This window comes from Rhinolophus ferrumequinum, chromosome 2 (assembly GCF_004115265.2).
Source record: "Rhinolophus ferrumequinum isolate MPI-CBG mRhiFer1 chromosome 2, mRhiFer1_v1.p, whole genome shotgun sequence".
Lineage (NCBI taxonomy): Eukaryota > Metazoa > Chordata > Mammalia > Chiroptera > Rhinolophidae > Rhinolophus > Rhinolophus ferrumequinum.
This window is the reverse complement of record NC_046285.1, coordinates 59,925,062-59,952,661: the sequence shown is the minus strand read 5'-3', so window position 1 is coordinate 59,952,661 and position 27,600 is coordinate 59,925,062. Positions and strand designations below refer to the sequence as shown.

Here is a 27,600-nt window from a genome sequence, read left to right as displayed (position 1 = left end):
AACTATACCAATGAATAATTAAATATTGGGTTTGGGTTACTCTCTAGCACAAAGTCAAATACACATTCCAAAACAGTGACATGAGATAGGTGAAAAATGATTGATCTTTGCCAATTTCAAATTTCTATTCTTGGTAAAGCTCAAAATGTTCTGTCAGACATTTTCTAGGGTATTATCTTGACTGAATCATTACCTTAAAAAATTAAAACTCAGGACTGCTTCTGTGAACAAAAAAAAATGTAAGGAGAAATGTAAAAGTCTAAAGCAATAGGATCTTTCTCTAATATGGTTTTAATTACATCACTATTAAAATTGGACATTGGATCCAGAGTCTAGAGTTCCTTGATCCTCCTGGAGTTTTTATCCTGGTTACCTGTAATACAGTCTCCTCTGAGAAGTTACAAGAGCTATTGGTGATTTGGTAGAAACTTCTGGTCCTGTTCACTCTTCCCTCCATTAGCCATTCCTTAATTTTCTGCCTTTCACCTACACTAGGACTGTGATTAAAAACTTCAAGGAAGGGTAATTTTAAAACTAGCAGTAATCCAATTGCAGTTTTAAAATTCTGCACAAATGACTGTTGAAACTACTTAGGTATTTGAAAATTATTCCTTTGACTCTTCTGATGATTTTAGATACCTGGCTATTGGTCCCTTGGAAAACCCTTTTTTAAAAAAAAAAATCTCTGCTTTAATTTGGTCCTGACAAACCGTCATTAGAATGAGCTGTACTTAAATCACTTCATCTATAGGGATTACTAAAATGTGGTAGTAAACCTGTTATTTTAAGGGAGGTAACGGAGTTCTATGCATTTAGCAAATCACCATGTATGGAGGGAAACCACAGTTTTACTAATCCTCACCAAAAAAAACCAAAAAAGTCTATTAATATGAATAAAGCATGTAGAGCACTGCTGTCCAATAGAACTTTCTGTGATGATGGAAAGGTTCTATTTCACATTGTCCAATATGGTTGTCACTAGCCACATGTGCCTTCGAGCACTTGAAACAGACTAATGCAACTGAGGAACTGAATTCTTATTTAATTTGAATTAATTTTAAGTTAAATGGCCACTTATGACTAGAAGCTGCCATATTGGACAGTATAGCCACATATAACTAGAAGCTACCATATTGGAATATGCAAGTATAGGGGTTCAATGTTAAAACAGAATGAAGTAAACCCTACAGAAAGTGGGCATATTTTAGTATTCTCCACTTGCCTTTATTTGTTGCTAGGAATTTTCACCTTTCGTCCTAAGTATAGAACCTAAGTTCAAGGTAAGATGTGAGTCTAGTCTATATTTTTCTTAGATCTTTTTTAATTAAGTAGAAGCCTATTATAATATTGACAGTAGAGTGTTGTGATTAAGGGTGCCTGCTTGGACTTGTACTCAAGCTCAGGCTCTGGAACCGGAGTGGAACTGGGTTCAACTCCTGTCTTTACCACTTAGTAGCTATAGGTCGGGTTTTTTAACTCTCTGTGCCCCAATTTTTTATCAGTTATTATCAGGGGTAATAATAGTACCTTTCTCAAAGAATTGATATGAGGATTAGGGAAGTTAACATAGGAAAAGTGTTTAGATTGGTGAGTGGCAATAATCTTAGTAAATATTAGCTATTGTCATTAATATTTTGTTTATCACACTGCTCTGTGTGTGTGTGTGTGCATGTAAAATTCTCCCATCCAAAAAGTAAAAATTGCATCATGTTATATCAGGTCCTGTACTAGGTACTGAGTCTAGATAGGAAGGAAAAGAAGAGGGACAAGGTACAGAGATAAATAATACTTGGATTCTACTCCTAGTAAATTTACAAACTAATGAGAGTGAGTTATTTCTCTTGAAAAATAGAAGTCATGACCCGCTCATTGCTCCCTCTAATTCTAACAACTTCTGATTCTATCATTCCTAAGCAAGACTTGAAAAAGCAATGCAAGGATGGCAGAAGGACACTTGCCAGCTCCTTGCTTGCTAAGTACATGTAGGATACGCTTAGGAACAGTCTGTAGGATCTGCAGCTTCGTGGAAAATTCCAGCTCTTGTTGGATGACTTTCTTCTACAGCTATGCTCTCCAGGTTCTGGTAATCATTTTTTCCCTGCCCAGTTAATAGCCTCCTGGCTATTACTAGCTTTAGGGAATAGCGTCCTTGTTCCTTTTCCTGCCCCTGCCTTTGTAAGTAGTCTCTTATTCAACTCTCTTTATTTGCCCCATTTGAGTGTACCATCTGTTTTTTGCCTGGGCCTGGGCTGACACACACAACAGGGCACAACAACTGTTGTGATAGCGCCTCTTTCTGCTGTCACATAGACAGTGTTTACGCAGACTTCAGAAAAATCTTAATTCAGAAAATTGATTATATACAGCATAAATCCCTAGTATAATTCAGTTTAATCCCTAGTATATTTCCAATATGAATTAATCTCTAATTGTATTTTGCTTATTTGTTTTCTTTAGAAACATACTTAGTCTACAAAGGAAGATAGATATGATGTACTAAACAAATGTGGTTATATGTTAACATTGTGATATTTATTAGAAGTAATTATTAAATATGTTTTTATTCTCAACATCAGATTACTAGCTTGTGCTACTTGTACTGTTTCCAAGTTAGGGGATTATTAATCTCTCAGCATCTATAATTCTCCAAATTATATCCAAAAAACAATTAAAAAAATTTTTTTTTTTGCAAACAACATTGAAACTACAAAAGAGATCAGAGTAGTCTCAGGGCTTAGGGCCAATGTATAGTGATGTCAAATTCTAGGCTAGCCCGTTGCTTATTTCTGGACTAAGCTATTCTACTTAACCCCTTGGAAATACATGTCTTTTCATTATAAAATGGGAAATAGCCATAGAAACCACTTGATTTCATATATATATTGAGCATATTGACATATATCTTTTTATTCCAGTTTTTCTAGTTAAATATTTAGATAGCTAACAAATAAAGGATTCACTGTGTACCAGGTAAGTGTTATATATTCATTGTCTCATGTAATCATCTAATCTATTCTATGAGGTGAATTCTGTTGTTTTCACTAATTATAGATAATGAATTTGAGACTTAGAGAGAGAATAAGGTCAAGTTATGATTAATATTTGAATCTAGGTCTCTCTTCCTCTACTGCTTATCCTCTTAGCCCCACACAATATTGCTCTCTATATGATGAAGCGCATAGAAGGTTCTGAATTGATTTATTGGGAAACAGTATTAAAATTTGTATTATAGCCCAATTTTTTAAAAATAATTTTAATTTAAAATAATTATTTTTAAGTAATTTCAATTGTTCTCCTAAACTGTTTGTCTTAAGGAGAGTCATAGATTTAGAAAAAGAGAGGGCATAAGTACAAAGTAACAGGAAAGGAAAAGAAGAAAAGAGACTAGCATTTATTGAGTGCTTACTGAATACTTGATGCTTGTATCAGGGACCAGCTCAAGTTCATAGTTCTATGTATTCTATAGATCTCTCTTTTCTTCTTTTTTTTAAAGAGGGGCGCTTACAGGGTCAGAGAAGCCCTTTCTGAGGTACTGAGGTGAAGGAGCAAGCCTTGAGAAGATCAGTTCTCAGGCTTAGGAAAGCAAAGGTAAAAGGTACTGAAGTGGACATAGTTTGGACTTTTTTTTTTTTAATTGGGGAATACTGGGGAACAGTGTGTTTCTCCAGGGCCCATCAGCTCCAAGTCGTTATCCTTCAGTCTAGTTGTTGGAGGGCGCAGCTCACTGGCCCACATGGGAATTGAACTAGCAACCCTGCTGTTAAGAGCTCATGCTCTAACCGACTGAACCATCCGGCCGCCCCCTCTTTTCTTTTTTTAAGTTAAGTTGTTTCTATATCTATTCCTTTTCCATGAAGTAAGTGTCTTGCTCACAGTTCCTAAAGATAACCAAAGTTGTTTTTGTGATCCTAAATGCAAGTGTTTTAGTGCCTTAGCATGTAATACAGCTGGACTTTAGAACTTGGAAATAATCAACACTTACATATGCCCTTGTCTCTTCATCTGTCTTGAGTTCCAGTTCTGTTAGGCACAATTATACTACCTTTTCCTGCTTGAATATGATTCTTACTAATAGAAAAGGTAAAAACAAAATAGGAGTCATCAAGTTTTGTTTCCTCATTGTCATCTGTTTTTTATTCATTTTGCTTTTCATTTTGAATTTATAATTATTCTTCTTAAGCCTGTTTGCAAGCCTCAACATACACTGACAATTAGGTTTCCTGACAATGTCCTTAACATTTCATACCATTTGTCACATATGCAAATATAGGAAAGTTGGCTCATTTGTCTATGTGTTTAAAGCAATGAAGATTTGAATTGAAAACTTTGGATTAACAAGTAATGCATGCTAATAATAGAAATTTAGGAAAATAGAGAAAATTTAAAAGAACAACAGTAGTAACCACTATTGACCTTTTAAACCTATTTTTCTCTTTTCTTGTAATGTTTATATAATTTTTTATTTCTTAATGTTTGTATATTTAAAGTCATATATGTCTTTATCTTATTTTTAAAGACATTTTAAGTGAATTTGTTTAGTCGTAGATTTTCTTCATATGGCAAAGTCAGAGTTAGCTCAGGAAGTGTTGATTCTGTTCTGGAATATTAACATTAATGGTAGTATGTATTATTTATCATAGATTTATGGAGGTTATAGAGAAATCATTACTTTGGTCGAGAGACATGTTTGGCCCCTGACTTAAGGTATTCTTGAAGCCTCAGAAGTTTCTATTTCTTCATAAGTTTATAATCTACAACTCTGAAAATGAAGCATATTTATTCATTTTAAAACCAACATTATAGACTTATTTTAGCTTTAATCATGGTTGTATTTATAGGTACTAATATGTAGAAGGTAATCCGTCAACATGGAGGATTTGCTTTTTTGTAACTTGTATTTTTTGCTGGCTCCAGCATACTTCAATATTATTAAACATTCATAATCTTAACCAAAAATATAGGTATATGGTAGGCCCTGAATCAGTATTTTTGAATTGTTGAATGAAATATTATAAAGAAGATGGGATGAGGTAGGTTGGTGAATTTGGTTGATGTGAGTTAGTTATTGTCCTTTCAAATAGGAGTTTCCGTGGATGGTCCTCAGGTATGAGAGCAAGTTAGGGGTAAAAACATGATTGTAGGCTACGCTCTTGATGTGATTTTTAAATCACATACTTATTTTAATTCCACTAGAAAAAGCTATCTAATTTTTTCAAAATTCAAATCAAGATCTAGGCGACAGACCTCTGTCCCGGGAAGATCATTTTATGTTATTACTATGAACAAGTGACTCAGTCTCAGTTTTACAGTATCAGAAATCTTTCTTATGTTCTAAATACTACCATATGAATTTTAGAGAAATGACCAGAAGGTTAGGATGGCAGCGTTGTGTTTATTTTAAGTCGAGAAAATACAAAATAGAGAGAAGACAGTTTGGGAAGAGCTCAACGGCAATTAAGAAACATAAGCAGTAATGCTTAAGTTAAATTTTTATTCAATTTTAGTCATACTGAAAACTTTATCTGTGGGGCCAAATTTTCCAAAAACTTTGATTTACTCATATTTATAGTATGAAACCCAAAATATGATCTATCATAAAATGATCCTCTATTAGCAACATGGGGGAAATCGTCTTATAAAATAAACACAAGATTTGAGGGCCATTTGGCTACATTGCCTCTTCTATTCCTCTTTTTCTCTGTGCTGGATCCATTTTGGCACAAAGCCAAGGTAATTTCCAGAATTTGGCAGTGCCCAGCAAATGCACAGCTGCTGCTGTCTCCAACCCTGGCCTACTAATTTTGCACAAACCACTTCCTCTCGGGGCTGAGAAATTCACGGGGCAACGGAAGTGTGCCTGGAGGGCCATCAGGGAAGCACTTCGCACTCCTGGCAGGTTCAGAAGCCCTTGTGAGGGTAGCGGCAGCATCACTTCACCTGCTGCCCTGCCCATAGAGTTCCCTAGAGATAAGGGTGACATGCCAACCTTGCCCCTGTACCCCCTACTCTTCCTTATCTTTTTCCATTTGCCTTCCAGTGTTTAAAAATCTTGCCTCATTTCTTTTCTGCCCCCTTCTAATCAATACTCGCTTTGGCTTTTCATGGATTAAAAGATCCAAACAGTCAGTTCCCACGCGGGTACCTGAGCCAGAGCTCAGGGAGAGAGGACCTGAGAGGCAAAGACAGAGGCAGCGATAGTGGCTGTTTGTGTTCCTTTGGTTTCCACTCACCAGCTTCTTCACTGTGCCGTGGCAATTGGTGGGTGTACATACAAACACAGGTAAAATTTAGGTATTGTTATCCTCCGACACTCTTCTTAAATGTAGAGTCAGCTCTGATCATATTTGAATATAGTCATGGTGATGATTTCTTTCCCTTTGTTCTTGAGTCTCTCCATTTCTCCGCCTTTGTTGGTTGAGATTGCACCTGGTATTCCTGGTGAGCAAAGGAGAGCCTCTTTGACCACACGCCTTTGTACATACCTTGAGGTTTCCCTCGCCTCTGCCCACTCCCAGTAGCTGAGTGGCCTTTCACTGGTCCGTTGACAGGGGCAGGGTCACCCCTCTGAGTGGGTGCCTGTGCTTCCTTGGGAGGAGCTTTCGGGCGTCTAGAATAATGACGACTTACTATTGTTTTTGTCATCAGGAGTTATATCATGGCTATTCGTCGCTCTGTCTGCATAAACGACCAGACTAGGGGAAGAGCATAGGATGAGGAAGGAGGACTCATCCCAGCTCTGCCATTATTGACTTGTGTTGAGCAAGTCAGCAATCTAGCTGAGATTTGATTCTTATATGTAAAACAAGTAGCTTGGACGATATTCTTTGAAGGTCATGTTGTTCCTTGATCTCTTAAATATCAAACTAAATGTGATGACCATGCTGAAGTTCTCTTCTTTAGACTCATCCTCGGTGCCAGCAGGGGAACAGATCCACTGCATGTGCACCCTTAACCTTGTAGACATGGGAAGAGATTACAAAACAAACACACGTTTTTTTAACTTTTCGTGATGAGCTCATTCCAATATGATGTCATCAGGGAGAAACTCAGGATAAAAGTGGACAGAATGGAAATTTACCAGGAATTTAATATAAAGTCCTGTAGTTTGACTCAAAGAACAAATTACACAAATAGGTGTTTGGCTGAAATTCACATACACATTTGGGTATTTGCGTTATCCTCAAGTCTGATGTGAGCCAATAGCATAAAGGACACGCTGTGCTGTATAGGATAACCACAAGTCCCAAAGGCAAAGGCAGACCGGAAGGAACTGCTGAGGCAGTGGCCAGCTCAGATAGTCTGAAGTCAGCAGTCTTGAAAGAGATCAGGCAGAGCAAGGTTGGTGAAACCAAAGGCAAGTTACAGCTCAAGGTTGGGGTAGGGGGTCAGCAAGAAAGCAAAATGCGGGGATCAGTAATGTCAAAGTATAGAGATGATCACAAAAGGAACAGAGTGGAGAGGATGGAGTGAGGGAAATGGAGGTTCACTCAGCCAATGGCTATTGCTGTAACAAAGGGCTCCAGCCCTTCCTTCCTTCCTTCCTTCCTTCTTCCCTTCCCTCCCCTTCCCTTCCCTCCCCTTCCTTTCCTTTTCCTTCCCTTCTCTCCCCTTCCCTTCCCTCCCCTCCCTTCCCTCCCTTCCCTTCCCTTCCCTTCCCTTCCCTTCCCTTCCCTTCCCTTCCCTTCCCTTCCCTTCCCTTCCCTTCCTGCCTTCCTTCCTTCTTTTTCCCATCCTTATATTCCCAGGCATCTTCCCAGCCCCTAAATTTCTCCATACCCTAGAATTTAAGTTATATGCCCTGGTCAGTTCTGCTTCCCTGCCTCTGATAATGCTCTTTTTCCTCCTTGGCTTCCTTTCCTCTGTCAGTTTCAAATACATTGTCCTTTCAAAGCTTCATCGCAAGTCCTACCTCTGTCAAGTCCTACCTCTGTTATTCAACCCGAGTTATCTACTCCAGCCCCCATTACTGTTTTTTTGTGTGTTTTTGTTTGTTTGTTTCACACAGTTGTATATAACAGAATATGGTACATTTGTTATGGGAGGGGACAGTCAGGAGGTGATTCCCTTAAGTAGTTTGTAAGCTTTGAAAGGCAGGAACTGTGTCTTACAGAAACTGCATGGTGCAGGACAGAGTTTGGGGATAAGGAAAAATAAGCTGGTATTCAAGCTGGCTCTGTGACCTTTAGCATAGATCTCTCTCTAGGCTTTAGTGTCCTTCTGTGAAAAACAAGGCAAATGATTCCATGCTCTGGCTTCCTTACATAGGGCATGGAATTTTTAGATCAAGATCATAGGCAGCAGTATGTTTTAACCTCTGAAACACTCCAAGAAAGTGAGGGGTTATCATAAAAGGGGCCACCGTGTTGTAAAAAAGGCAAGGGAATTTGGGGATCTGAATTTTGAGCTAGATTTTAATTCCTGCTCTACCACTTACTCCATATATGACCTTAGAAAAGTTTCTTACTTCTCTATGAAAGGAGGACACTCTTACAGGGATTACTGGTGCTAGAGCTGGCTGTATATACCAATTTGTAAGAGCCAATTGTTAAATATTTAGTAACTTTGCACGCAGATTGTTAAACTGTTATTAGCTTGAAATCTGCCATGGTGGGAGTATTTATACCAGGGAAATCGGCAAACACTACAAATTGGATTGTTGGGTTTTTTGTTGTTGTTTTTTTCTGGAGAGCTGGTTCACCAGCACATCACTGATTATCTAAACAGAGCACTATAAACAGTAAAGCTCTTTGTCATAATTGTCATTAAAAGTAGTAATGGCAGCAGTAATGCCCTGTATCCAGAGAACCTAGCCTATTGCATGGCACCGCTCCTAACATTTCTTCAATAAGTACATTTTTAATTTCACTTGAGGTCACCCTTGTATTATTTTGACACTTCAGCCCCTGAGCTAAAGGACCGTCTTTACCTCTCTTCAAATCCCTTTCTACAAAGTGTCTCTTTATTATTTATTTACTTATCAACTACATTTATTGGGGTAACATTGGTTAATAACATTATATAAATTTCAGGTGTACAACATTCTAATACGACATCTGTATACTCAATTGTGTGTTCACCACCCAAAGTCTAGTTTCCTTCTGTTACCATACATTTGACCTCCTTTACCCTCTTTGTCCTCCTCCAACCCCCTTTCCTCTAGTAACCACCTTTCTGTTGTCTGTATCTATAAGTTTGCTTTTATTTGTTTGTTCATTTGTTGCTTTTTGTTTTATATCCCACATATGAGTGAGATCATATGTCCTCTTCTGTCTGACTTATTTCACTTAGCACGATACTCTCAACAAAGTGCCTTTTGAAAATCAGATAACAAAATAAAAGCCTGGTTCAGTGCATGACATCCACAGTAGGACTCAAAGCCTCTAAGTCTATAACTGAGCTAATTACCTTCTTTTCAAATCTTTTCTTCTGATATTTCCTATCTCTGTTAATACCATTGCCCCTTTATCCATTATCCCATGAAGATTATCTGGCAGTTATTCCCCTCCTCTCCCTTTTCCTTACCCAGCCCTATGTCTAACCGATCACTAGAGCTTGCCAGTTGTACTTTTTAAATCTGCACCCCCATTCATTGCCATTTCTACTGCTTGATTCAGGCCCTCATCATTTCTTACTTGGACTCTTCCTCCTAAATGACATCTTAACCTTCAATCTTTCCCCTTCAATCCAACCTCTACTTCTACAGATGTGATTTTAAATTACAAATCTGACCAAATCACTCCTTCACTTAGAATTCCTTAATGGCTCTCTGTTGTCTTGAGGATAAAATCCAAAAGCTGTAGCTCATCATACACCACCATATACACTGACCTTTGCCCACCTTTTATAAGGGTTATCTCCTGCTGCTCCTCAATATTGCCTGGAAGGCCTCGTTTCACTTTCCTAGTAATCCCTGGTTCATCTCCCAACCTAAACAAAATTTCCTCTGTGACCCCTCAAGACATATTTGATGTTTATTTTCTCGAGTTCCACAGTATCCTGTACATATCTGTGTGTCGTATCTAACTACATGGCTGTTATTATCTATTGGGCTTTCCCTCTATATTTTAAATTCCTAAAGGGTAGGAACCTATGTACCGCTCATTAATGCTTAACACATTGAATAGTATGTAATAGGAGCTCAATAAATGTTTAAATGAATGAATGAAAGTTCAAAGGATAAATTATTTTCCTTGGTTCACTCACACAAACTATTCATAGGATGTGGAAATGAAAAAAAGAAAGCTTAAAATTTGTGTCTCAGTAATAAAGATAAGAAATTAATAAAATAAGTATGGTTTATTTTTATCCATAACCCCCAATATCGGATACTATGACTCCTTGTCACCTTCAGGATAAAATCCAATCCTCTTAGCTTAGCGTACAAAGCTTCTTACAATCTAGCCCCCAACTTAATCCCCATTCTTACCTTTCTCTACACACACACACATATAACCTACATATAGCCACTTAGATTTCTCATCTGTTCCATAATCTTTCATCTCTCCATGGCCTCATCCATACTTTCCCCACACCTACAATACCCTCTCCCTCTTTTTTCAGTCGCCCCTTTCCTGCCTGTCTGATGAATTTCTACACTTATTTCAAACTGATCAATAGTTACCACCTTTAGGCAGTTATCCCTGAAACTATCCCTCCCTCTTCTGTGCTCTCAGAGCACTTGGTTGATTCATTGTAAGCATTGTACTGTCAGTCTTTGTTAGTCTGTCTTTTGCCCCCTCTGCAAAGCAAGATCATCTTTATACCCTGGCCTCTAACGTATTCTAGATGTTAATACAATGTGGGGGGAAAAAAAAGACTATCATATAGGGATGTGCAAAAAAAGGTAAGTTTCTGATGAGACCCTACATTGAATAAATTTAAGATTGACATTGCATGATCTGGCCAATCTAAAATAATTAATTCCATGTCTTTATTTTCAGAAGTATGGTGACCCTAAGAAATTGGTGCTAATGGACAGATCAGAAAAATGAACAAGTTTAAAGAGCTGGGGCTTAGTTATGTTGCCCCAGATTTGATGCAGTACAGTAAAAATAAATGTTATATCTTAGGAATTTCTCCTGTCACATACACAAGACATTTATCTACATGAATTAATGAGTGCCTTAGAAAGTAATGCAATGTGCCTGTGGATAAGACACTAAAGCAACGAGAAAAGATGAGCAGTGACTTATAATAACAGAGGATGTAGTTTCTAATAAAAATATATTTATCAGGACACAATTTCCCTTTGGGAAGGGAAATAAATTTTTTATTTCTGATTATAAACATGATATATGTAGGTCTTAGTCTGTTCGGGCTGCTATAACAAAAATACCATAGACTAGATGGCTCAAACAATAAACATTTACTTCTCACTGTTCTGGAGGCTGGGACATCCAAAATCAAGGTGCTGGCAGATTTGCTCTCTGGTTAGGGCCTACTTCCTGGTTCATAGACAGCCATGTTCTCACTGTGTCCTCACTTGGCAGAAGAGGCAAGGGAGCTCTGTGGGGTCTCTTTTGTAAAGGCACTAATCCCATTCATGAGGGCTTCACCCTCATGCCCTGATCACCTTCCAAAGGCCCCATCTCCAAATACCATCACAATGGGGATTAGGTTTCAACATATGAATTTGGAGAGTGGTGGGGGGGACACAGACATTCAGTATATAGCAACATGTTAATGCAGAATGCTTGGAATATCTTGAAAAACACAACAATATAAACCCCTCCCAAATCTAACCATCTAGCATTAACTATTGTTAATTCTTTAGATAAATCCTTCCAGTCTTTTTTCTTGTATATATGTTTGTATATTCTTTTACATAAAAAATTTAAAAAGTTTGTGTTGTATATATTGTTCTAACTGGTATATATTGTTCTAACATGTCATGAACATTTTCTCATGTGAGTAAATACTCTTCTACAACATGGTTTTTAATTGCTGCACAGTATTCCATCATGCAGCTATACACCACTGTTTAGTCCCCATTGTGTCAATGTTTTTATTATTATAAACAGAAGTGTAGTAGTGTGGATAGCTAAAGAAAGGGTGATCTCATGTCCTCCTCCTGTTTCCCCAGGTTTTGGAGCCCTCTCTTACGTCAGAACTCTATTCGGGTAATCCTCTGAGTGTCATCTCAGGGCCGTGGGCACACTCATGGCACGATGGCCGACCCTCAGGAGTACCTGAGCTGCAACTCTTCCCCACACTTACCCTTGAGTGAAAACAAAACCTTCAATGGACTACAAGATGAACTTGCACCCATGGGGAGCCACCCTTCACCCATGCTCCTTAAGGACCAGCAGGAAAAGGGGGGCGTGCAAACAGAGCTAACGGAGGGCATGAACAGCCCCGTCACCACAACAGTGTTGACGAGCGTAAGCGAGGATTCCAGGGACCAGTTTGAGAACAGCGTCCTTCAGCTAAGGGAACAAGATGAATCAGAGATGGCCGTGTCTCAGGGGAACAGCAGCACTGTGGATCGAGAGAGCATGAGTGGAACTGAAGACATCAAGATTCAGTTCAGCAGGTCGGGCAGCGGCGGCGGCAGCAGCGGCGGCGGCAGCGGCAGCGGCGGATTTCTTGAAGGACTATTTGGATGCTTAAGGCCTGTGTGGAATATCATTGGGAAGGCATATTCCACTGATTACAAATTACAGCAGCAAGGTAAGCTAGAATATGGACCTGGAAGATACTTCCTGTGTAAGCACACCACCCGCATTAACTGGGTAACCTTTGACCTTGGATAAACTAAAGAACTAGTGCTAGATGAATACCTCCTATCAATTTCCCATAGACATCTGAATGGAGCAGGTTTATACTTGGTTGGTCTTTTTCAGTCAAAGCCCATCTTTTGTGGTTGTGTAGTTCAGTGGCATGCCGAGTAGAGTACGCATAAGACAATCCATTATTTTATGAGGAAGAAAATGTTAGAGTGCCTGTTCTTTTATCGCATCATTTCAAATTTCTGTTTTTATTCATGTTTTCATATCTTTTTGGTATTTTAATAAAGTCGTGCAGATATATACTTTGTAAATAAATCACATAATGTTTACATGTTTAAATTTTTTAAATTGAAAGTTTATACAATCAAAAAGTCTGATGGCCACTGGACTAATTCAACCCAGAGAGAAGCTACATGGGGTGGCCGCTGAAGACTGCAGGCCGGCCTTAAGCTGTAGTAAAAGGAATTTTTTTCTCACAGTCACAAAAGGTTCAAAAGGCTCACATTTTGAGGAAAGACAAACTATCTAGCCATTCTTAGGAAGCATTATTATTTCTAGATCCCACAAATTTTTAAAAGGTAAATTTTTAACTCCCATCATTGAGTAACATGTATATTTATATATTCCAGTTCAAGCATTTTGAAGTAAAGAGAACACATGGCCCTAGTGACCTTTATAACCTCATTTGTGTTCTTTAAAATAGATTTTTTCCCCTGATAATAAAAGTAATATATGTAAAAAATTTGGAATATACAGGTAAATTCCCCCCCAAAAAAGTTAAAATATTCTGTGATCCCCCTTTTCCTGAAAATAACTAACGTTAATATTTTTGGTACATATTATGTTAGTCTATTTGTGTGTGTATGTGTGCCTTAAAATAATAGAGTTGTACTATTTTTCCCTTCATATTGTGAACATTTCCCATATCATGAAGTATACTTCTTAGCATCATTTTTAATGGCTACATCATATTAAATTGTGTGAACATGCCAATATTTAAGCAATCCTCTATTGCTTGACAATTTGTTTGCTATTTTTAGTAATTATAAGCCATATTGCAATGAGCATCTATCTATTACTTAATTTCTGCTAGTATCTTTGATTACTTCTTAGGATAAATTCCTAGAAGAGGAATGGTTGTGTTCAAAGTGTTTGTTGCTTATAAGGCTTTTGATACATATCTTTGTAGCCTTCTGTAAATGAGTCTGTTGTAAGTTCTCTCATTAAGAAATTTTGGAAAGGAAAAATATGGCCCAGAAATAAGACAGTTCTATTTATTTTATAACTGAATGTTGGACTCTTTGGCCCTCCCTTAAAAACATATTCATCTCTTTTAGTCAACTGTTGACAGCTTTTCCACAACAAGTCAACATTACTCACCATTAACCACTCTCATGCATTCTACTTTTCCTATTTATGAAATACTTTCTCCTAAACCAATACCAACTTCTTCCTCTGTACCCCTCTTCCATAAGGATTTTGGGATTTACTAGTAAACCTGTCAATTCTGGATACACTTTTCTGGATTTGTCAACCACAGCATCCATTCCTGCCCCATGCAGACATTCTTTGTCAGTCCTGGAATTTGTCTGTCTGTCTCTCTCTGTCTTTCATTCATACTCCCATACTATGCACATTCTGCCCCTTTTCCCCCTCCATGATCTTAAGGTTTCAAGGAAATTAAAAGACCATTCCTTGTCACACAAATGTTGGGGACTCATACGTAAAACAGTATTACTGTTTTTTAAGTTGGGAATAAAGATAAGCACAATGAGGAAAATAAAAATGACTGGTCATCCCACAATTCAGAGATAACCACCCTTAATCTATTGTTTTTTAAAAGTCCCCTCTCCTCTCCTCTGCACAAAACCTACAAATATCTGCTTATGTGATAAACTACGTGTGGTTTTTAGGATCTTAACTTGTCCAGTCTCATAATTATTTTGGTGGTAATTTGGAGATCTGAGGATCCAAATGCAACGTTGAGGTTCAGACTCATAAAAGGTATAACAGACACATTCTTTGTTTGTGAAAAGGATCCTTTAAATTTTTCTTATTGTTCTATAAACTTGTATTTATTTTTTCTTCCAATGGATTATGTGACTTTCAGAAAGGCTTATTTCAGAAATAAATAAGAAACAGTCCTGTCAGCCGAAGTTTACAAGGGCACAGCAGCTGCCTAACTCTTCAACAGATGACAAGATATCCTACTGTGGTCTGTAAAAGAGATTTGCTAGGCAGAAACTGTAGTTTTTTTCCTTGTCAGCTCTGGGATCAGGGAGCTAATCTCTAATCCTGGATTACAGTCAACCTAAGGATAGCACATATAAGAGATATGTCCCTGCATTTTGGTACTTAGGTGGAAATTTCACTAGATTTTAAAAAATTTTAATGATATCTTCATCTCCCATTTAGTATGTTGGTAGTGAAGTCCAAGTAAGATAGTACTATGTGTAATTGAAATTTTTTATTTCCATATAGTTCTCATCCTCAAAGCAAATATTGTCATAGACATGTCTGAATAAACAAAGGAGAACTTATGCATTAAAGTAGGTGGGCGTGTGGCTTTTTCTCAGTCTTGGGGATCATGGTGGATGTTGGAATTAAGATAGTAGTCATAGAGATGAATCAGAGAGAAGATAAAAGCTGGGGAAGAGTACCAATGGGACAGACGTAAAAGCAGCAGAAAGCCTGGGACTAACCCTGGAGGGAGTACAGCCAATTTCTATTCTTACCAGGTTAGTGGGCTTGCTCATCAATGATCTAAGCCCCCAATTTTTCTCGTCCTATTGCTAAGGTGTATTTCTTTTCCTGCCATTTTCCTGTTCCTTGACTCCCTACTAGATATTGACAGGGACATTGGGACAGGCCAAGAGGACTAAATCACATATATCAACTTTACTTCTGGTAATCAGTCTAGTAAAAATATTGATACGAAGATAGTTGAAATATTACTTTATTTTATTCTGTGTTCTTGAATTACCAGTGCTATACCCTTTATTTTTCCACGGATAATTAAGACTTAACTGAATAACCCAGGCATAATCCATTCCTTATTATAATATCCTCAAACTTTGCTATTTAAGTGCCAAATGTACTTATCATTTGTATTTTAATAATTCATTTATTTCTCATTTTATAAAAATACTAAATAATAGGCATTATTTATTAAAAATATAGTAAATTACAATGTAAGCATTATAAAATAATATAAAAAGGGTTATTTAACAAATTGTGTTAGAATCACTAAATAACAATATGGAAAAAAATTAACTTGTGTCTGTCCTCATACCATATACAAAATAAACTCCAGATGGATATAAAGGTTAAACTTTTAAAAAGTCAACTACAGATCACTCTTAGAGGATAGAGGAGATAGTAGAAGAAATTACAAAGGAAATGACAGGGAACTACAAAATTATTTGGTTTAAAAAATAATAAAATTAAAAGGCTTTTTAAAAAATATTCTCTTTATATTTTCAAATAAATAGAGAGGAAGCTCCTTCAAGTTTATGAGAACTACAAGACCCTGTTAGATAAATGGACAAAGGATAAATTTGACAATTCATACAAAGTGGATGTATTAAACAAATGTAAATAAAATATTCTACATCATTGGCAATTAAAGTAGTACAAACTCATAAAATACTATTTTATACCTAATTAAATTAGTACCAGAAAATAATTGGCGATATTCATTGCTGACAAAGTCATAGTAAAAGGGACACACTCACATTACTGCTGTCAGCAAAAACTAGCAAAATCCTTTTGGATAACAATTTGGAATGTATACCAAGAGCCAGGAAACTGTACTCTTTAACCTAAGGATTGAGTCTGAGTACATAATGTAAAGAAAGGAAAAAAGTATTTGAATTTCAAATTTAAATTAGCAAACAAAAAGATGGAGACACTCAAGTATCAAAATAGATAAGAGGGTGCAGTAAATAATTAGAGCTTATAATAAAAACTATATAATATATAAATACATGGTGAATACACAATACATGAAAAAGAAAAAAATTATACATCACATACAACTTTTACATAGCTGTATACATATAAGCAAAGACTAGAAGAGAAGATTAAAATTGAGTATGGGACGGAATATCAGATAAAATACACATTTTTCTGATATTTTCTGATGTTTCTAGTATTTAACAGGAAATAAACATTGAGTAAATAGGGGGGAAAGACACCCAAAGATTGTCTAATTTTAATTGTCATTGTATTAAAACTTAGAGTAACTTGGGCTTTTATAAGATTATTCAGAGAAATAGTACCCAATTATGTTCTTGCCCCGTATCCTATAATAGTACTTTATTCAGTCCCCAGAATGGTCAAAATGACACTGTGGTTAGTCCCTCACTGTACCTCTAATAGTAAAATTCTCTTACAGTATGCCATCAATCTCTGCATCCTGTGTGTGCTGCACGAATAAGCCTATGGGGACAAAATTGAGACTGCTTAAGATACTTAATACTTGTCAGTCATTAGAATCCATAAAGATATTGAAAGAGTGAAGCTTATAACTTACTGCTTCCTCCCAAATCTCACTTGGTATCATTTGTTGCTTTGGTGATTTCACATTTGTGAGCTATTTGTATTTTAGAGAGATCTGCTTTTGTGTAGCAGCTGCTCGATTTCAATAGAGCAGAAAACTTTAATATTGCTGATATCAGAAGAATGGGATGAATGCCCATGATATAAACTACTCTCACTATAAGTTTTTCTGCTCGATGTAGTTATATTTTGAAAATCATGTTTTAGCCATTATAATGAGAAGCCACATTTTATTAAGAATCTATAGAATTTCGTTTCTCTTAAGGCAGAGAAAATTAGAGAAGGGGGAAATGTAGTTCCCTTCCAAATACTGATGAACTCTTTCTGCTCTTGCTTCACATGTTAGATGGTGAGTTGATTTGCTTTCAGGACCAGAATATCTTCAAAGCTAACTCAGCAGTACCTTGTTCAGTGTTCTACAAATAATGGCCTTTTAGTAATCGGCGATCCCACAAGAATCTGTCATAACCTTTCGTATTGTCATCATCCTCTCCTCACTCCGTGGGGCTCCTAGCTCTTTGATGTTCATTTCTTACCAGGCAGAGAGAAAGCACTGGCAAAAAGGAGGACAAGGCGATCAATGGATTATATTCTTCTTTTTAAGTATCACAAGATTAAAGCACATATTGATGCAATTTTTAAAGTGCTTTATTTGAAATAGCATCTTATTCATGATAAAAGTCAAACATACTTATCGTTAAAATTTTTTAATATTGAAAAGGATAAAGAACATAATATGAATCACCAATAATACAACCAATTAGAAATGACCTCTGTTACATTTTTGGTGCGGAAAAAAAAAATCAAACTCTAAGAAAAAGAAACTTGAAAATATTGCATCTATATGAGTAAATATATCATCACTAATGACCCTCTCAGTTACTTCATGAGAGGAAATGTGGTATAGTGGAAAAAGCACTCTCCCTGGAATCAGCCAGTTCCAGAGTTCTGGGCCCAATCCTGCCAACTTACCCGCTATATGATCTTGAATTACTAACTTACCCACCCTCGCCTTAGTTTTCGCATCTCGAAATAACCATAATAAGATCAAATTTGTAGGACTGTTGTAAGGATTAAACACATGAGACATGTAAAGCACTATGCTAGTATCTGGCATATAGTAAATACTAAATAAAAAGTAAATACTAATATAAGTATTATACATAATTAGGTCCTTATGAGAGTATCATTGAAAATTCATTCTGCAAGGATTAATTGAGCATCTGGCTAGAAATTCAAAGAGGAATAAATGATACTTATAATGGGTGATGGAGTAGGGATAGTGGTGTAGAGACAGTAGGGTGAATTGACTAAACATAAAGACTTGAGACGAGCAGGTGGGAGTGTCAGAATACATTTTGTTTGGAGGAGAGTGTATTGGATATCTCTGATCTGCTTGATTTCACTGGTTAAAAATTGATACAAAGTAATACAAGGGAATATCTGATCTATAGTATCAAGGCCCATAGAAAGGTTATATCTTTTGATGAGTTACCAGGTGGGAAACAGCGTAGAGGTCATTTTGGGTGATGGTGAAGTTGGCAGCTTTGGAGTGGCTTTGTAGAATGGTCCCTGCACAGATTCCAAGATCTTTTTAAGCTTCTTTCTTGCTTGTGTGCCTAGATACTTGGGAAGTGCCATTTGAGGAGATCTCAGAGCTGCAGTGGCTGGGTAGTGGAGCCCAAGGAGCTGTCTTCCTGGGCAAGTTCCGAGCGGAGGAGGTGGCCATCAAGAAAGTGAGAGAACAGAATGAGACGGATATCAAGCATTTGAGGAAGTTGAAGCACCCTAACATCATCGCTTTCAAGTAGGTCAAGGCTTTTTTTTTTTTTTTTTTTTTTTTTTTTAAGAAATAGAAAGATTTTCTTTTCCCAAACACGTAAGCTCCAGCTTTGAAAGACATGTTAAGAATATCCTATAGACTAAGCACTGTGTTAGGTGCTTTGGAAGGGTACCAAAGAACTATTGAATTAGAGTCGTGTCTTTAAGAAGTTTATAATCCAGTAGTTCTTTTTGCCGGAGAATGCCCTGCTGGGAAGGGATGTAGATGGAGCAGAGAGGGAGAAGGTGGATTCCTGCCAAGCAGTCAGCTCTGCTGAATCAACCTCATTTATCAATAGGATGACAGAGGTCACTTTCAGATAGCCTGAAGGTGCTAAAATTCAGTTAAGAAAACAAAGCTAACATCTAGGTGATCAGAGAACAATTAGTCCCTGTGTAGTAATAGATATGTCTTTTATTAGTTTCTATTAGTGTCCCTTCTTAAATGTTAACTTTTAATAACAGGTACCTTTGGAGTATTTCTCCCTGCCTCAGGTTTTGCTAGATCCCTTTTCAAGTAATGCCAATCACTCAGCTTTCTAAATCTAGTGATAATAGAGTTATTGATCATAGTAAGGTATGTGCTATTTTCATTTCACAAAGTAGTTGTTTTCAAGATCTTTATAGTTTAAGACCATTACTTTCATAATATTGGCAGGGATGCCTAGCAAAAGGGGGAGGCTCAAAGGTAAACTTGTGGAAATCACCAAATTTGGCAAAAGGGGGAGGCTCAAAGGTAAACTTGTGGAAATCACCAAATGTACACATATACACTCTCTATATGTGTAATCTCTTCTGCCTGTACCTTTCCCTTGAGTTTCCTCTTACCAGCCTTTAAATGTTGCCCTAGGCTTGAATAAATGCATGGTGAGTGGCTTCAGAGGAGGGAAGGTAAAGAACGGGAAAAGTAGCCATTAGGTGGGGTGATAATTTACAAACTTGAACTTCTTAGCACACACACACACTGTGCCAAAAAATGTATACACAGCTTAAAAAAGGAGAAAACTGTATAGAAATTATGCTGATGGCAACCACTTTGAGCACCTCTTGTAGTTGCAGAAGTCAGACGTGACTTGTATTCATATTATATTTTGTTATCGGTATATATTGAGTATTACAATTTTAATAGTTTTTTCCTTTCTTAAAATGTGTATACATTTTTTTGGTACTCTTTGTGTATATATGTGTGTGTGTGTGTGTGTGTGTGTGTGTGTGTGTGTGTGTGTGTGTGTATTTCAATTCTGGAAAATGAGGCTACAGTTAAAAGTGGAATACATTATAAATCCCCCTTCCCTAAATTAGGAGGAACTTCACCCAGTCCCCAAGAGGGATCCTTTCTTGATAAAACTATCATTATAAAGCTAAACATGTGATGTGATAATTTTTCATTGGAACCACATCCCCAAAGTAAAGAATAGAAATCTTAGGTACAGGTTTTATAGAATGGGTTTAAATAAGTATTGAAGCTGAGTTATGATTTTCAAAGGCCCATTAAGGAAAGGAAAGGGGGGTGTAAAAGGAAGAGAAGCATTCAACTGGGATACTGAATGAAGTGCTTGTATTTATTTCCTGTGGAAAGAATATCCACGCAGAGGGCATGGGAGAGAGCTTCAACTGCTGTAGCAATTCTGTCCCTGGTTGCCTGGGAAGGGCTAAAAAGATGTGAGACTAAAACAAAATGTTCTAGAAACCAATTCTCATCTCTCCAAAGATTATCATTTGAAAAGACAACAGGAGGATTATTTTAAAGCCGATTATCAGAGACTCACTTCTTTCATTTTACTTCCCTCAGAGGATCCTCACTCCCAGTATGCTACACCATCCTAAATGGAAGGAAGGCCTTCCATTTAACTAAACTTTTAAGCTTAGATCACTAGGACGCTCAGTTTGAGACACAGAATATTCTATAGATTAGCATGGCCTTTTGGCCCTCCTGAAATGTAATAGGCTGTATGTGTCCCAGGTAAGAGGGCTTTCCAGGCAGAAGTGTGTCCTAGGAGGATGGATGTGTGAATCTTTATTTTTCCTTCCTTTGTTTTGCTGCTTCTTTTTTCTTCCCAGTCTTTACCCCCACCTCACCCTCTGACCCTCCTACCTGCATATGCAGTTTTCAGCATTTTGGACAAATATTGCCATGCTGGTGCCCAACTATTTAGGCTGAAGATGCTTGAATAGTCTTTACCTCTACGTGGAAAAAATAGCGAGACTGTGTCCCTGGCCTATTACACCATGCTCTTGAGGCATTGTGCTGTGTTATGTTTGCAGCCATCTGTGCCATGTGTTGCTTGGCCAATGAATCATTCAGGACCGTCTGGAAGACATGAAGTCAAGATTACATTTTAGTACGTCTCTCTGGATACTGGTTTCTGTGCTTACAGCTTCTTTGGAAGTTACTAAGAACGATGTGCAGAAGGGAAAGTGCAGGGAAAGAATACTATATTCTTTTTTCTTCCAATTTTTAAAGCTTTCTTTTAAGAAAACCCAACCTGACTGTTCCTAATGGAATTGAGTGTCAAAGGGAATAAAAGGTAGCAATTAGAAGTGATTATAGAGCTGTTATTTATAGCTACTAAGAAGCCTTGTCATAGTACAGGGCTGATGGAATGATTGTTCCTCATTCGTCAGTCAGGAAAGATGAAAAGTGTATAACATATTACTGTTAGGCCCTTTCTGTCCGTGTGTGTGAGAAGTTAGAACATAGTTGAATAGGATACTGAATAGCTTCAAACAAATCTTTATTTTGATATTCTTAAACATATTACAGTATTCCTGCCTTATCATTTCTCTGTAATGAAAATTAAAATTGTCTGTATGTAGTTCCTGTACACTCTTGCTCCACTGACGTTTCCTAAAAGTCAAGTAACAGAAACTTGAAAAAAAAAATCTTTCATTAAAAATCAAGGTAAGAATTCTGGGTAGCTTAGAAAATGATTGAGAGTAATAGAAATCGCTTTGTGGCATTTGACAGGCACATCAAAGCAGGGAAAATGAAGACTAATTATTTAATTTCTCCATAACCTGCTATTGTTACAAGATTTTCACATGATCACAAGCCATGGTCTCTAAATTCTTTCATCATTTATGGCAGCCTAAGAGATAGGATGTGAATTGATAGCTGGGTGAGGAATTTAGCTTGTGTGTCTTATAGGTAGACTATCCTCAATAACTTCTCTAGAAAGTTTTAAAGGAAGGCATACATACCATTAAGGGATGAGACACAGAATTGCATATGGTCGTTTTTCTTCTCTTTTCTCATCCTCAGAACAAAGTTGTGATTGAATTCATGTGATTATCCCCACTTTTATAAGGTAACATTATTAATACAGGAATCCCCAATGCTTGTCTATATAGAAGCTGAAAAGGTAAAAGGGGGGCTTGTGGCACAATGAGTGGAAAGAGCATGGCTTTGAAGTCAAACAGACTGGATTTGAATCCCAGCTCTGTCACTTATTAGTGGTCTGATCTAGGACAAGTCAACTTTCCCTTTTTGAACCTTACCTGTAAAAATGGAACAGGTAATTTCTATTTTAAAATGGTTTGGGGCAGATCAAATAAAACAATTAAACAAACATGTAAATATGCCTGACAAAAAGAAGATGTGCTCCCATGTTATTGCTCTTCTTCCTACCTCTGGCCTCGGCACATGTTATGTGAAGGCTTTATCAGCAAAGAAAGGTAAGGTGAAGTTAAGAACTGTTTGTAAGGGACTTGCTGTGCGCGTTTAGGCCTTGTGGTAAAGAGAAAAGAACTTGAATACCTTTTCCCTTCAAGGAACCTGTAATCTATATCAGGAGAGAAACATCACATATAAAAAAATGAATGGCTCCCATGTAGCATAGGAATTCAGAGAAGAGAAAGATCTTTTTGGACTGGAATAATCAGGAAAGCCTTCATGGAAGGTGTAGGAAGTGATGGACATGCAGGCTGCCTAAGTGTATAATACATTGTGTAACGTTATTTTTATTCTAAACAGAAATCGTTTTCAAAGACAAAATAATATAGAAAATTCTTTTTTTGGTCCTCATTCTAGTTAGTTGTCTTAAATTTGTAATTTAAAATCCAACAAATAATAGTAAAAATAGCAACATTCTATTTGAATTCTCTCTTTCTGCACACTAAGTATAAAACACTCTATTTAATTTTTAAAGGAAGATATTTAAATTATTCTTAGCAATCAAAAACAACACAATATCCAGCCCATTCAAAACCTCAGACAAGGGTGCTCTTTGTCCCAGAATGGAATGGTCCCACAGGAAAAGCACCGGATAGAACACAGCATATAGATATCTGGAGTGAACAAAACAAACTAAAATTATCTATGTGCCTAACAGAGAAACCTGTAGACGAGAGAGGGTTTCATGCTAATTTAAGAATCAGGAAAGATTATCTACATACTTTTTAAAAAATAGTTTGGATGGAGAATTGGTCTTAATGATTAAATTTATTAAATATTTCTAAAATATAAATATGTATACATGTATGTTTGTATCTATGTATTTATATACATGTTTGTGTTTTCTTGAAAGGGGTGTTTGTACTCAGGCCCCATGTTATTGCATCATCATGGAATACTGTGCCCATGGACAGCTCTACGAGGTTTTGCGAGCTGGCAGGAAGATCACGCCTCGGTTGCTAGTAGACTGGTCCACAGGAATTGCAAGTGGAATGAATTATTTGCACCTTCATAAAATTATTCATCGTGATCTCAAATCACCGAAGTGAGTACTGGAGCTAATTTTTCAGCCAAGTTGTTTTATTGCTTTGAAATAAGGAAATCTATCAACCATCGTTGAAATTTTCAGATGTCATACTTTCATGTTCAGTTTAAATCAGCACATGGGTAATTCTATTTGCATATCTTTTGGATTATTGTTGACATACTTACTTATCTATATGGCAGATATGTCTAAGCACCTGACACTTAGCACCTGACCTTTTTGTTGCTTTTAATTGTATAATTATGAAACAAAATTCATTATCACCAAAGTATTCACCTTACATCATCTTGAATAATTAACACCAAACTTCCTCACTTAAAGGCTTATTTGTTGTTTTCTTAGTGTATTCCAAAAACACAGTTTTTTTAAAAAAACTGAGTTTCAGAAATGTATACAACAGAATAAAAATGAATAAAATGATTAAGAAACAGAGGCAAAGAGAAAATAAAAACATTAGAACTAAAGCTTTTTCTCAAAATATATACCACAATAGTCCATACAGTTAGAGGCGGACTACAAATTTGGGTTTGAGCTTCCATGAGTCTAAGCAAAGAAGGAAATAAATAGTTATACGGTTCACAGTGTCCATAAGAAAAATACAAACTCGTTATTTAAGAGAAGCAGAGCTATTTCTAGTAATCTCTGTTTTCAAAATGATTCCTTGGCTGCCAATAACCACCTTAAGAGGAGTGTTTATTCAGTTCCCCAAATGGCATAAAGGAAAGAAAGGAATTGGTAAAATGGCATATTTCAGTGTAGCTCCTATTTTTCAGCATTACTTTTATTATTTCTCATCACATTTTGGTGTAGAGGAGCAGAGAAGGATTCACCTTTTTTCAAAAGCATTGAAAAAAAAGCATAGTGCTTTTATGGTTTACAACATTCTTTATATCCATTATCACATCTGCTTTGATCTTAGCAAAAGCGGGGGGGTGGGGGAGTATGTATGACAAGTACATTCTTAGTTTATATAAGAGAATGTGGGGCTCAGATTCCAAAGTTACAAGCTAGCACTTGAACCCAGAACTTTTGGACCAAACACTCCTGCTTCCGACCTCATCAGGTGAAGGTGAAGGTGAAGGATTTGCCAGGCATTCTGCCTTTGTATCTTCTCCATGGAAGATACAAATCAGTCCTTGAAGTGATTCAATGATGTGCTCTCCATTTATTCATAAAGGTTTTGTCCCTTGGGGAAGTACATACATCCTGAGACTTATGGTGCAGCTGCCTGCAGGCAAGGGTGGATTGTCTTGAATCAGTTTCCTATTATAATGTATGGGATTCACAGATCTTGAGATTGACAAACTTTATCTCCTTTACTTCCCCACCTAACTAATAAAAGTTATGCGTAGGCCCGATTGGAGGCTCAGTCCTTGAGGCTGGAGTCCCTTTGCCCCACTGCACTCTAAAAAAAAAAATCATTCCTTGATTAGAAACTTCAAAGCAGCAAATATATGGTGATATATTTATCACCATAATTTTTAACAATATTTATTAGAGTCATTAGCTCATTGAACAACTTCCTTCTTGCTTTACTTGCAAATAACTTTATTATATGGTGTTCATTCTGTTTACATTCTTAACAGAATGTAAGGAAACTGTTGCTTTTGTCACTCACTTCATAAAGTACCGAAGACCTCTTTGAATGGTCTCCTTTTTAACCACCTTTTTCACCTTGAAAATTAATTTTAGAGGAAGAAGCCAGGAAATTTTAGAATATGTAAAATCACATGCTACTCTCTTTAACGCCTGTCCTTTAAAGATTAGAGTGAGTTGGTTACTCAGAAAGCTTTTCCCTCTTGTGAGTACCACACTGACGCCCCTGCAGCCATGGCCTCTTTGGGTTCCAAGGTAACTTTGAGAAGACAAAGATCTATCTGGCTTGCTGTAAAGAGATTTTATTAAATCTTTAGGCTGTGCGACCCCAACTTTATCTCAGAAGATTTCACAAAAGTTCCAACATCATATCTTCTCTAGTCTCCTCCCGTGTCCATTCCCTCTTGTCATACCAACAGGTCCCATAATAAGCAGCACAAAAGAGGCAGAAGGGGAAGATTCTAGTGTTTCCCACCCCTTGGGCGCTTACCACCTTTTCTGACTTTCGTGATATACAATACCATCAATTCTCCAATTATCTCAGCTATCCCATGATATTTTATGCATTTTCACCAAGACTAACACCATTCATGCAAAATTCCTAAACTACATGAATTTTACATATCAGGTGCACAACCAAGGGTTGGTGGATGAAGGTATTCTAATGCAGTCGTAAGCACTGAGCTGTTTGGTAAATAACTATTTGACATGGGCGGGCAGGGGGGCAAATGTGAAGTCCCTGGTTCAAAGAAGGGAAGAGAGATACTGGGACGTTTCCTGTTTTCTAACACCTTGATTCTGATGCTATTGGAGTCTTAAGCCTTCTTATTGTTAAAAATAGTTCTCTAGATCATTAAGCCTCTGAAACCCTAACCCATGAACATTCTAAAGTTCTAAATAGGTTATTTCAAGTGAACTCAGGGTAGTGTGTGAGGATGTTCATGTGTTGGATTTGACTGGTACCAGATTGTATTCATGTTTACGGTTAGCAAAAGCAGTTTGCCTCAGGTCACAGTTCAGACAACTTCTATGAAAATTAAAACATGAGTTATGTGTCATCTACTTAAGCTTCAATTTATTCCTGCTTTTCCTCATCAACGTTAGTAGAATCCTATGATACTTATTAGCTTTTTACTGTAACAAATCCCTAATATCATGATCCCATGCATGATTCTGGTTGGCCATCACTTAAACAGTGTTTTAAAAGAAGTGTTTTTCTTAGTGGGTTGTCTGAGACGGGTAAGGATGGAAACCAATGTTTATTGAGCATGGGTGCTTTACTTATCTCATTTAATTCAAATGAAAATTTTATGAGGCCATTATTACAGACCCATAATCCCTTATCCAAAACTCTGGAGTCATGATTCCAGAAAGGTAATCTTGTGCATTACCTTACACCTCCAGCGAAGACTGGAGCTGCACCCCCTAATCAGCCACATTCACATGTCTGTAGCAAAACCTATGATAGTCACACAAAGTAGGGTAAAGTGAGTTTGCTTTATACCTATGAAAAATATTTATACACTGTTTTCAGAGCTTTTTGCATTTTTGAATTGTGGATAAGATAGTGTGACCTGAATTGTCTCCATCTTACAGATTGAGAGAACTGGCTTAGAAGAGTGAAGTAAGTTGGCAAAGATCACACAGTTAGCAAGTGGTGATGGCAGGGTAAAACCAGGGTAAAAGCCTACTAAGCTATGCCACCTCACAGGTATGAATGATGCTGTTTCTAGTGTGTAGTTAGTGTCCTAGTAATACTGGAACTCGTAAGCTGAATTCTGCAAAGTAAAGGGTAGCAAACAAAGTCTTTGGTGCCAGTTTGAGTCATGTTTTTTCATTAGTACTAATGATCTGGATATTTTCTTTATTTCTTTTGAAAGTGTTTTAGTGACCCACACAGATGCAGTAAAAATTTCAGATTTCGGTACGTCTAAGGAACTCAGCGATAAAAGCACCAAGATGTCCTTCGCTGGCACAGTTGCATGGATGGCACCAGAGGTGATACGAAATGAACCTGTTTCTGAAAAAGTCGATATATGGTAAGCAGCACCGCCTGTGCCAACCAGAAAGCCTTTTCTCACTTTCACCCAGTAGCACTTTCCTCCGTCAACACATCTACTTTTCCAAAATATTCTTTAGTGTTCCTCACTTCTGCTTGATTGCTGTCTCACATTAGC

At 37.1% G+C, this 27,600-nt stretch overlaps 1 protein-coding gene across 8 annotated transcripts in view; it reads left to right on the top strand.

Annotated features, from left to right (window-relative positions):
- Positions 1-27,600, top strand: part of MAP3K13 (mitogen-activated protein kinase kinase kinase 13) — a 140,082-nt gene that overhangs the window by 87,678 nt on the left and 24,804 nt on the right. For all 8 annotated transcript variants that reach the window (XM_033126513.1, XM_033126536.1, XM_033126551.1 and 5 more), the window contains 4 exons: positions 12,083-12,669; positions 18,912-19,095; positions 23,636-23,827; positions 27,304-27,462. In XM_033126513.1, the coding sequence (XP_032982404.1) occupies positions 12,168-12,669; positions 18,912-19,095; positions 23,636-23,827; positions 27,304-27,462 (1,037 nt within the window). In that variant the 5' untranslated portion in view covers positions 12,083-12,167. The remainder of the gene's footprint in view (positions 1-12,082; positions 12,670-18,911; positions 19,096-23,635; positions 23,828-27,303; positions 27,463-27,600) is intronic.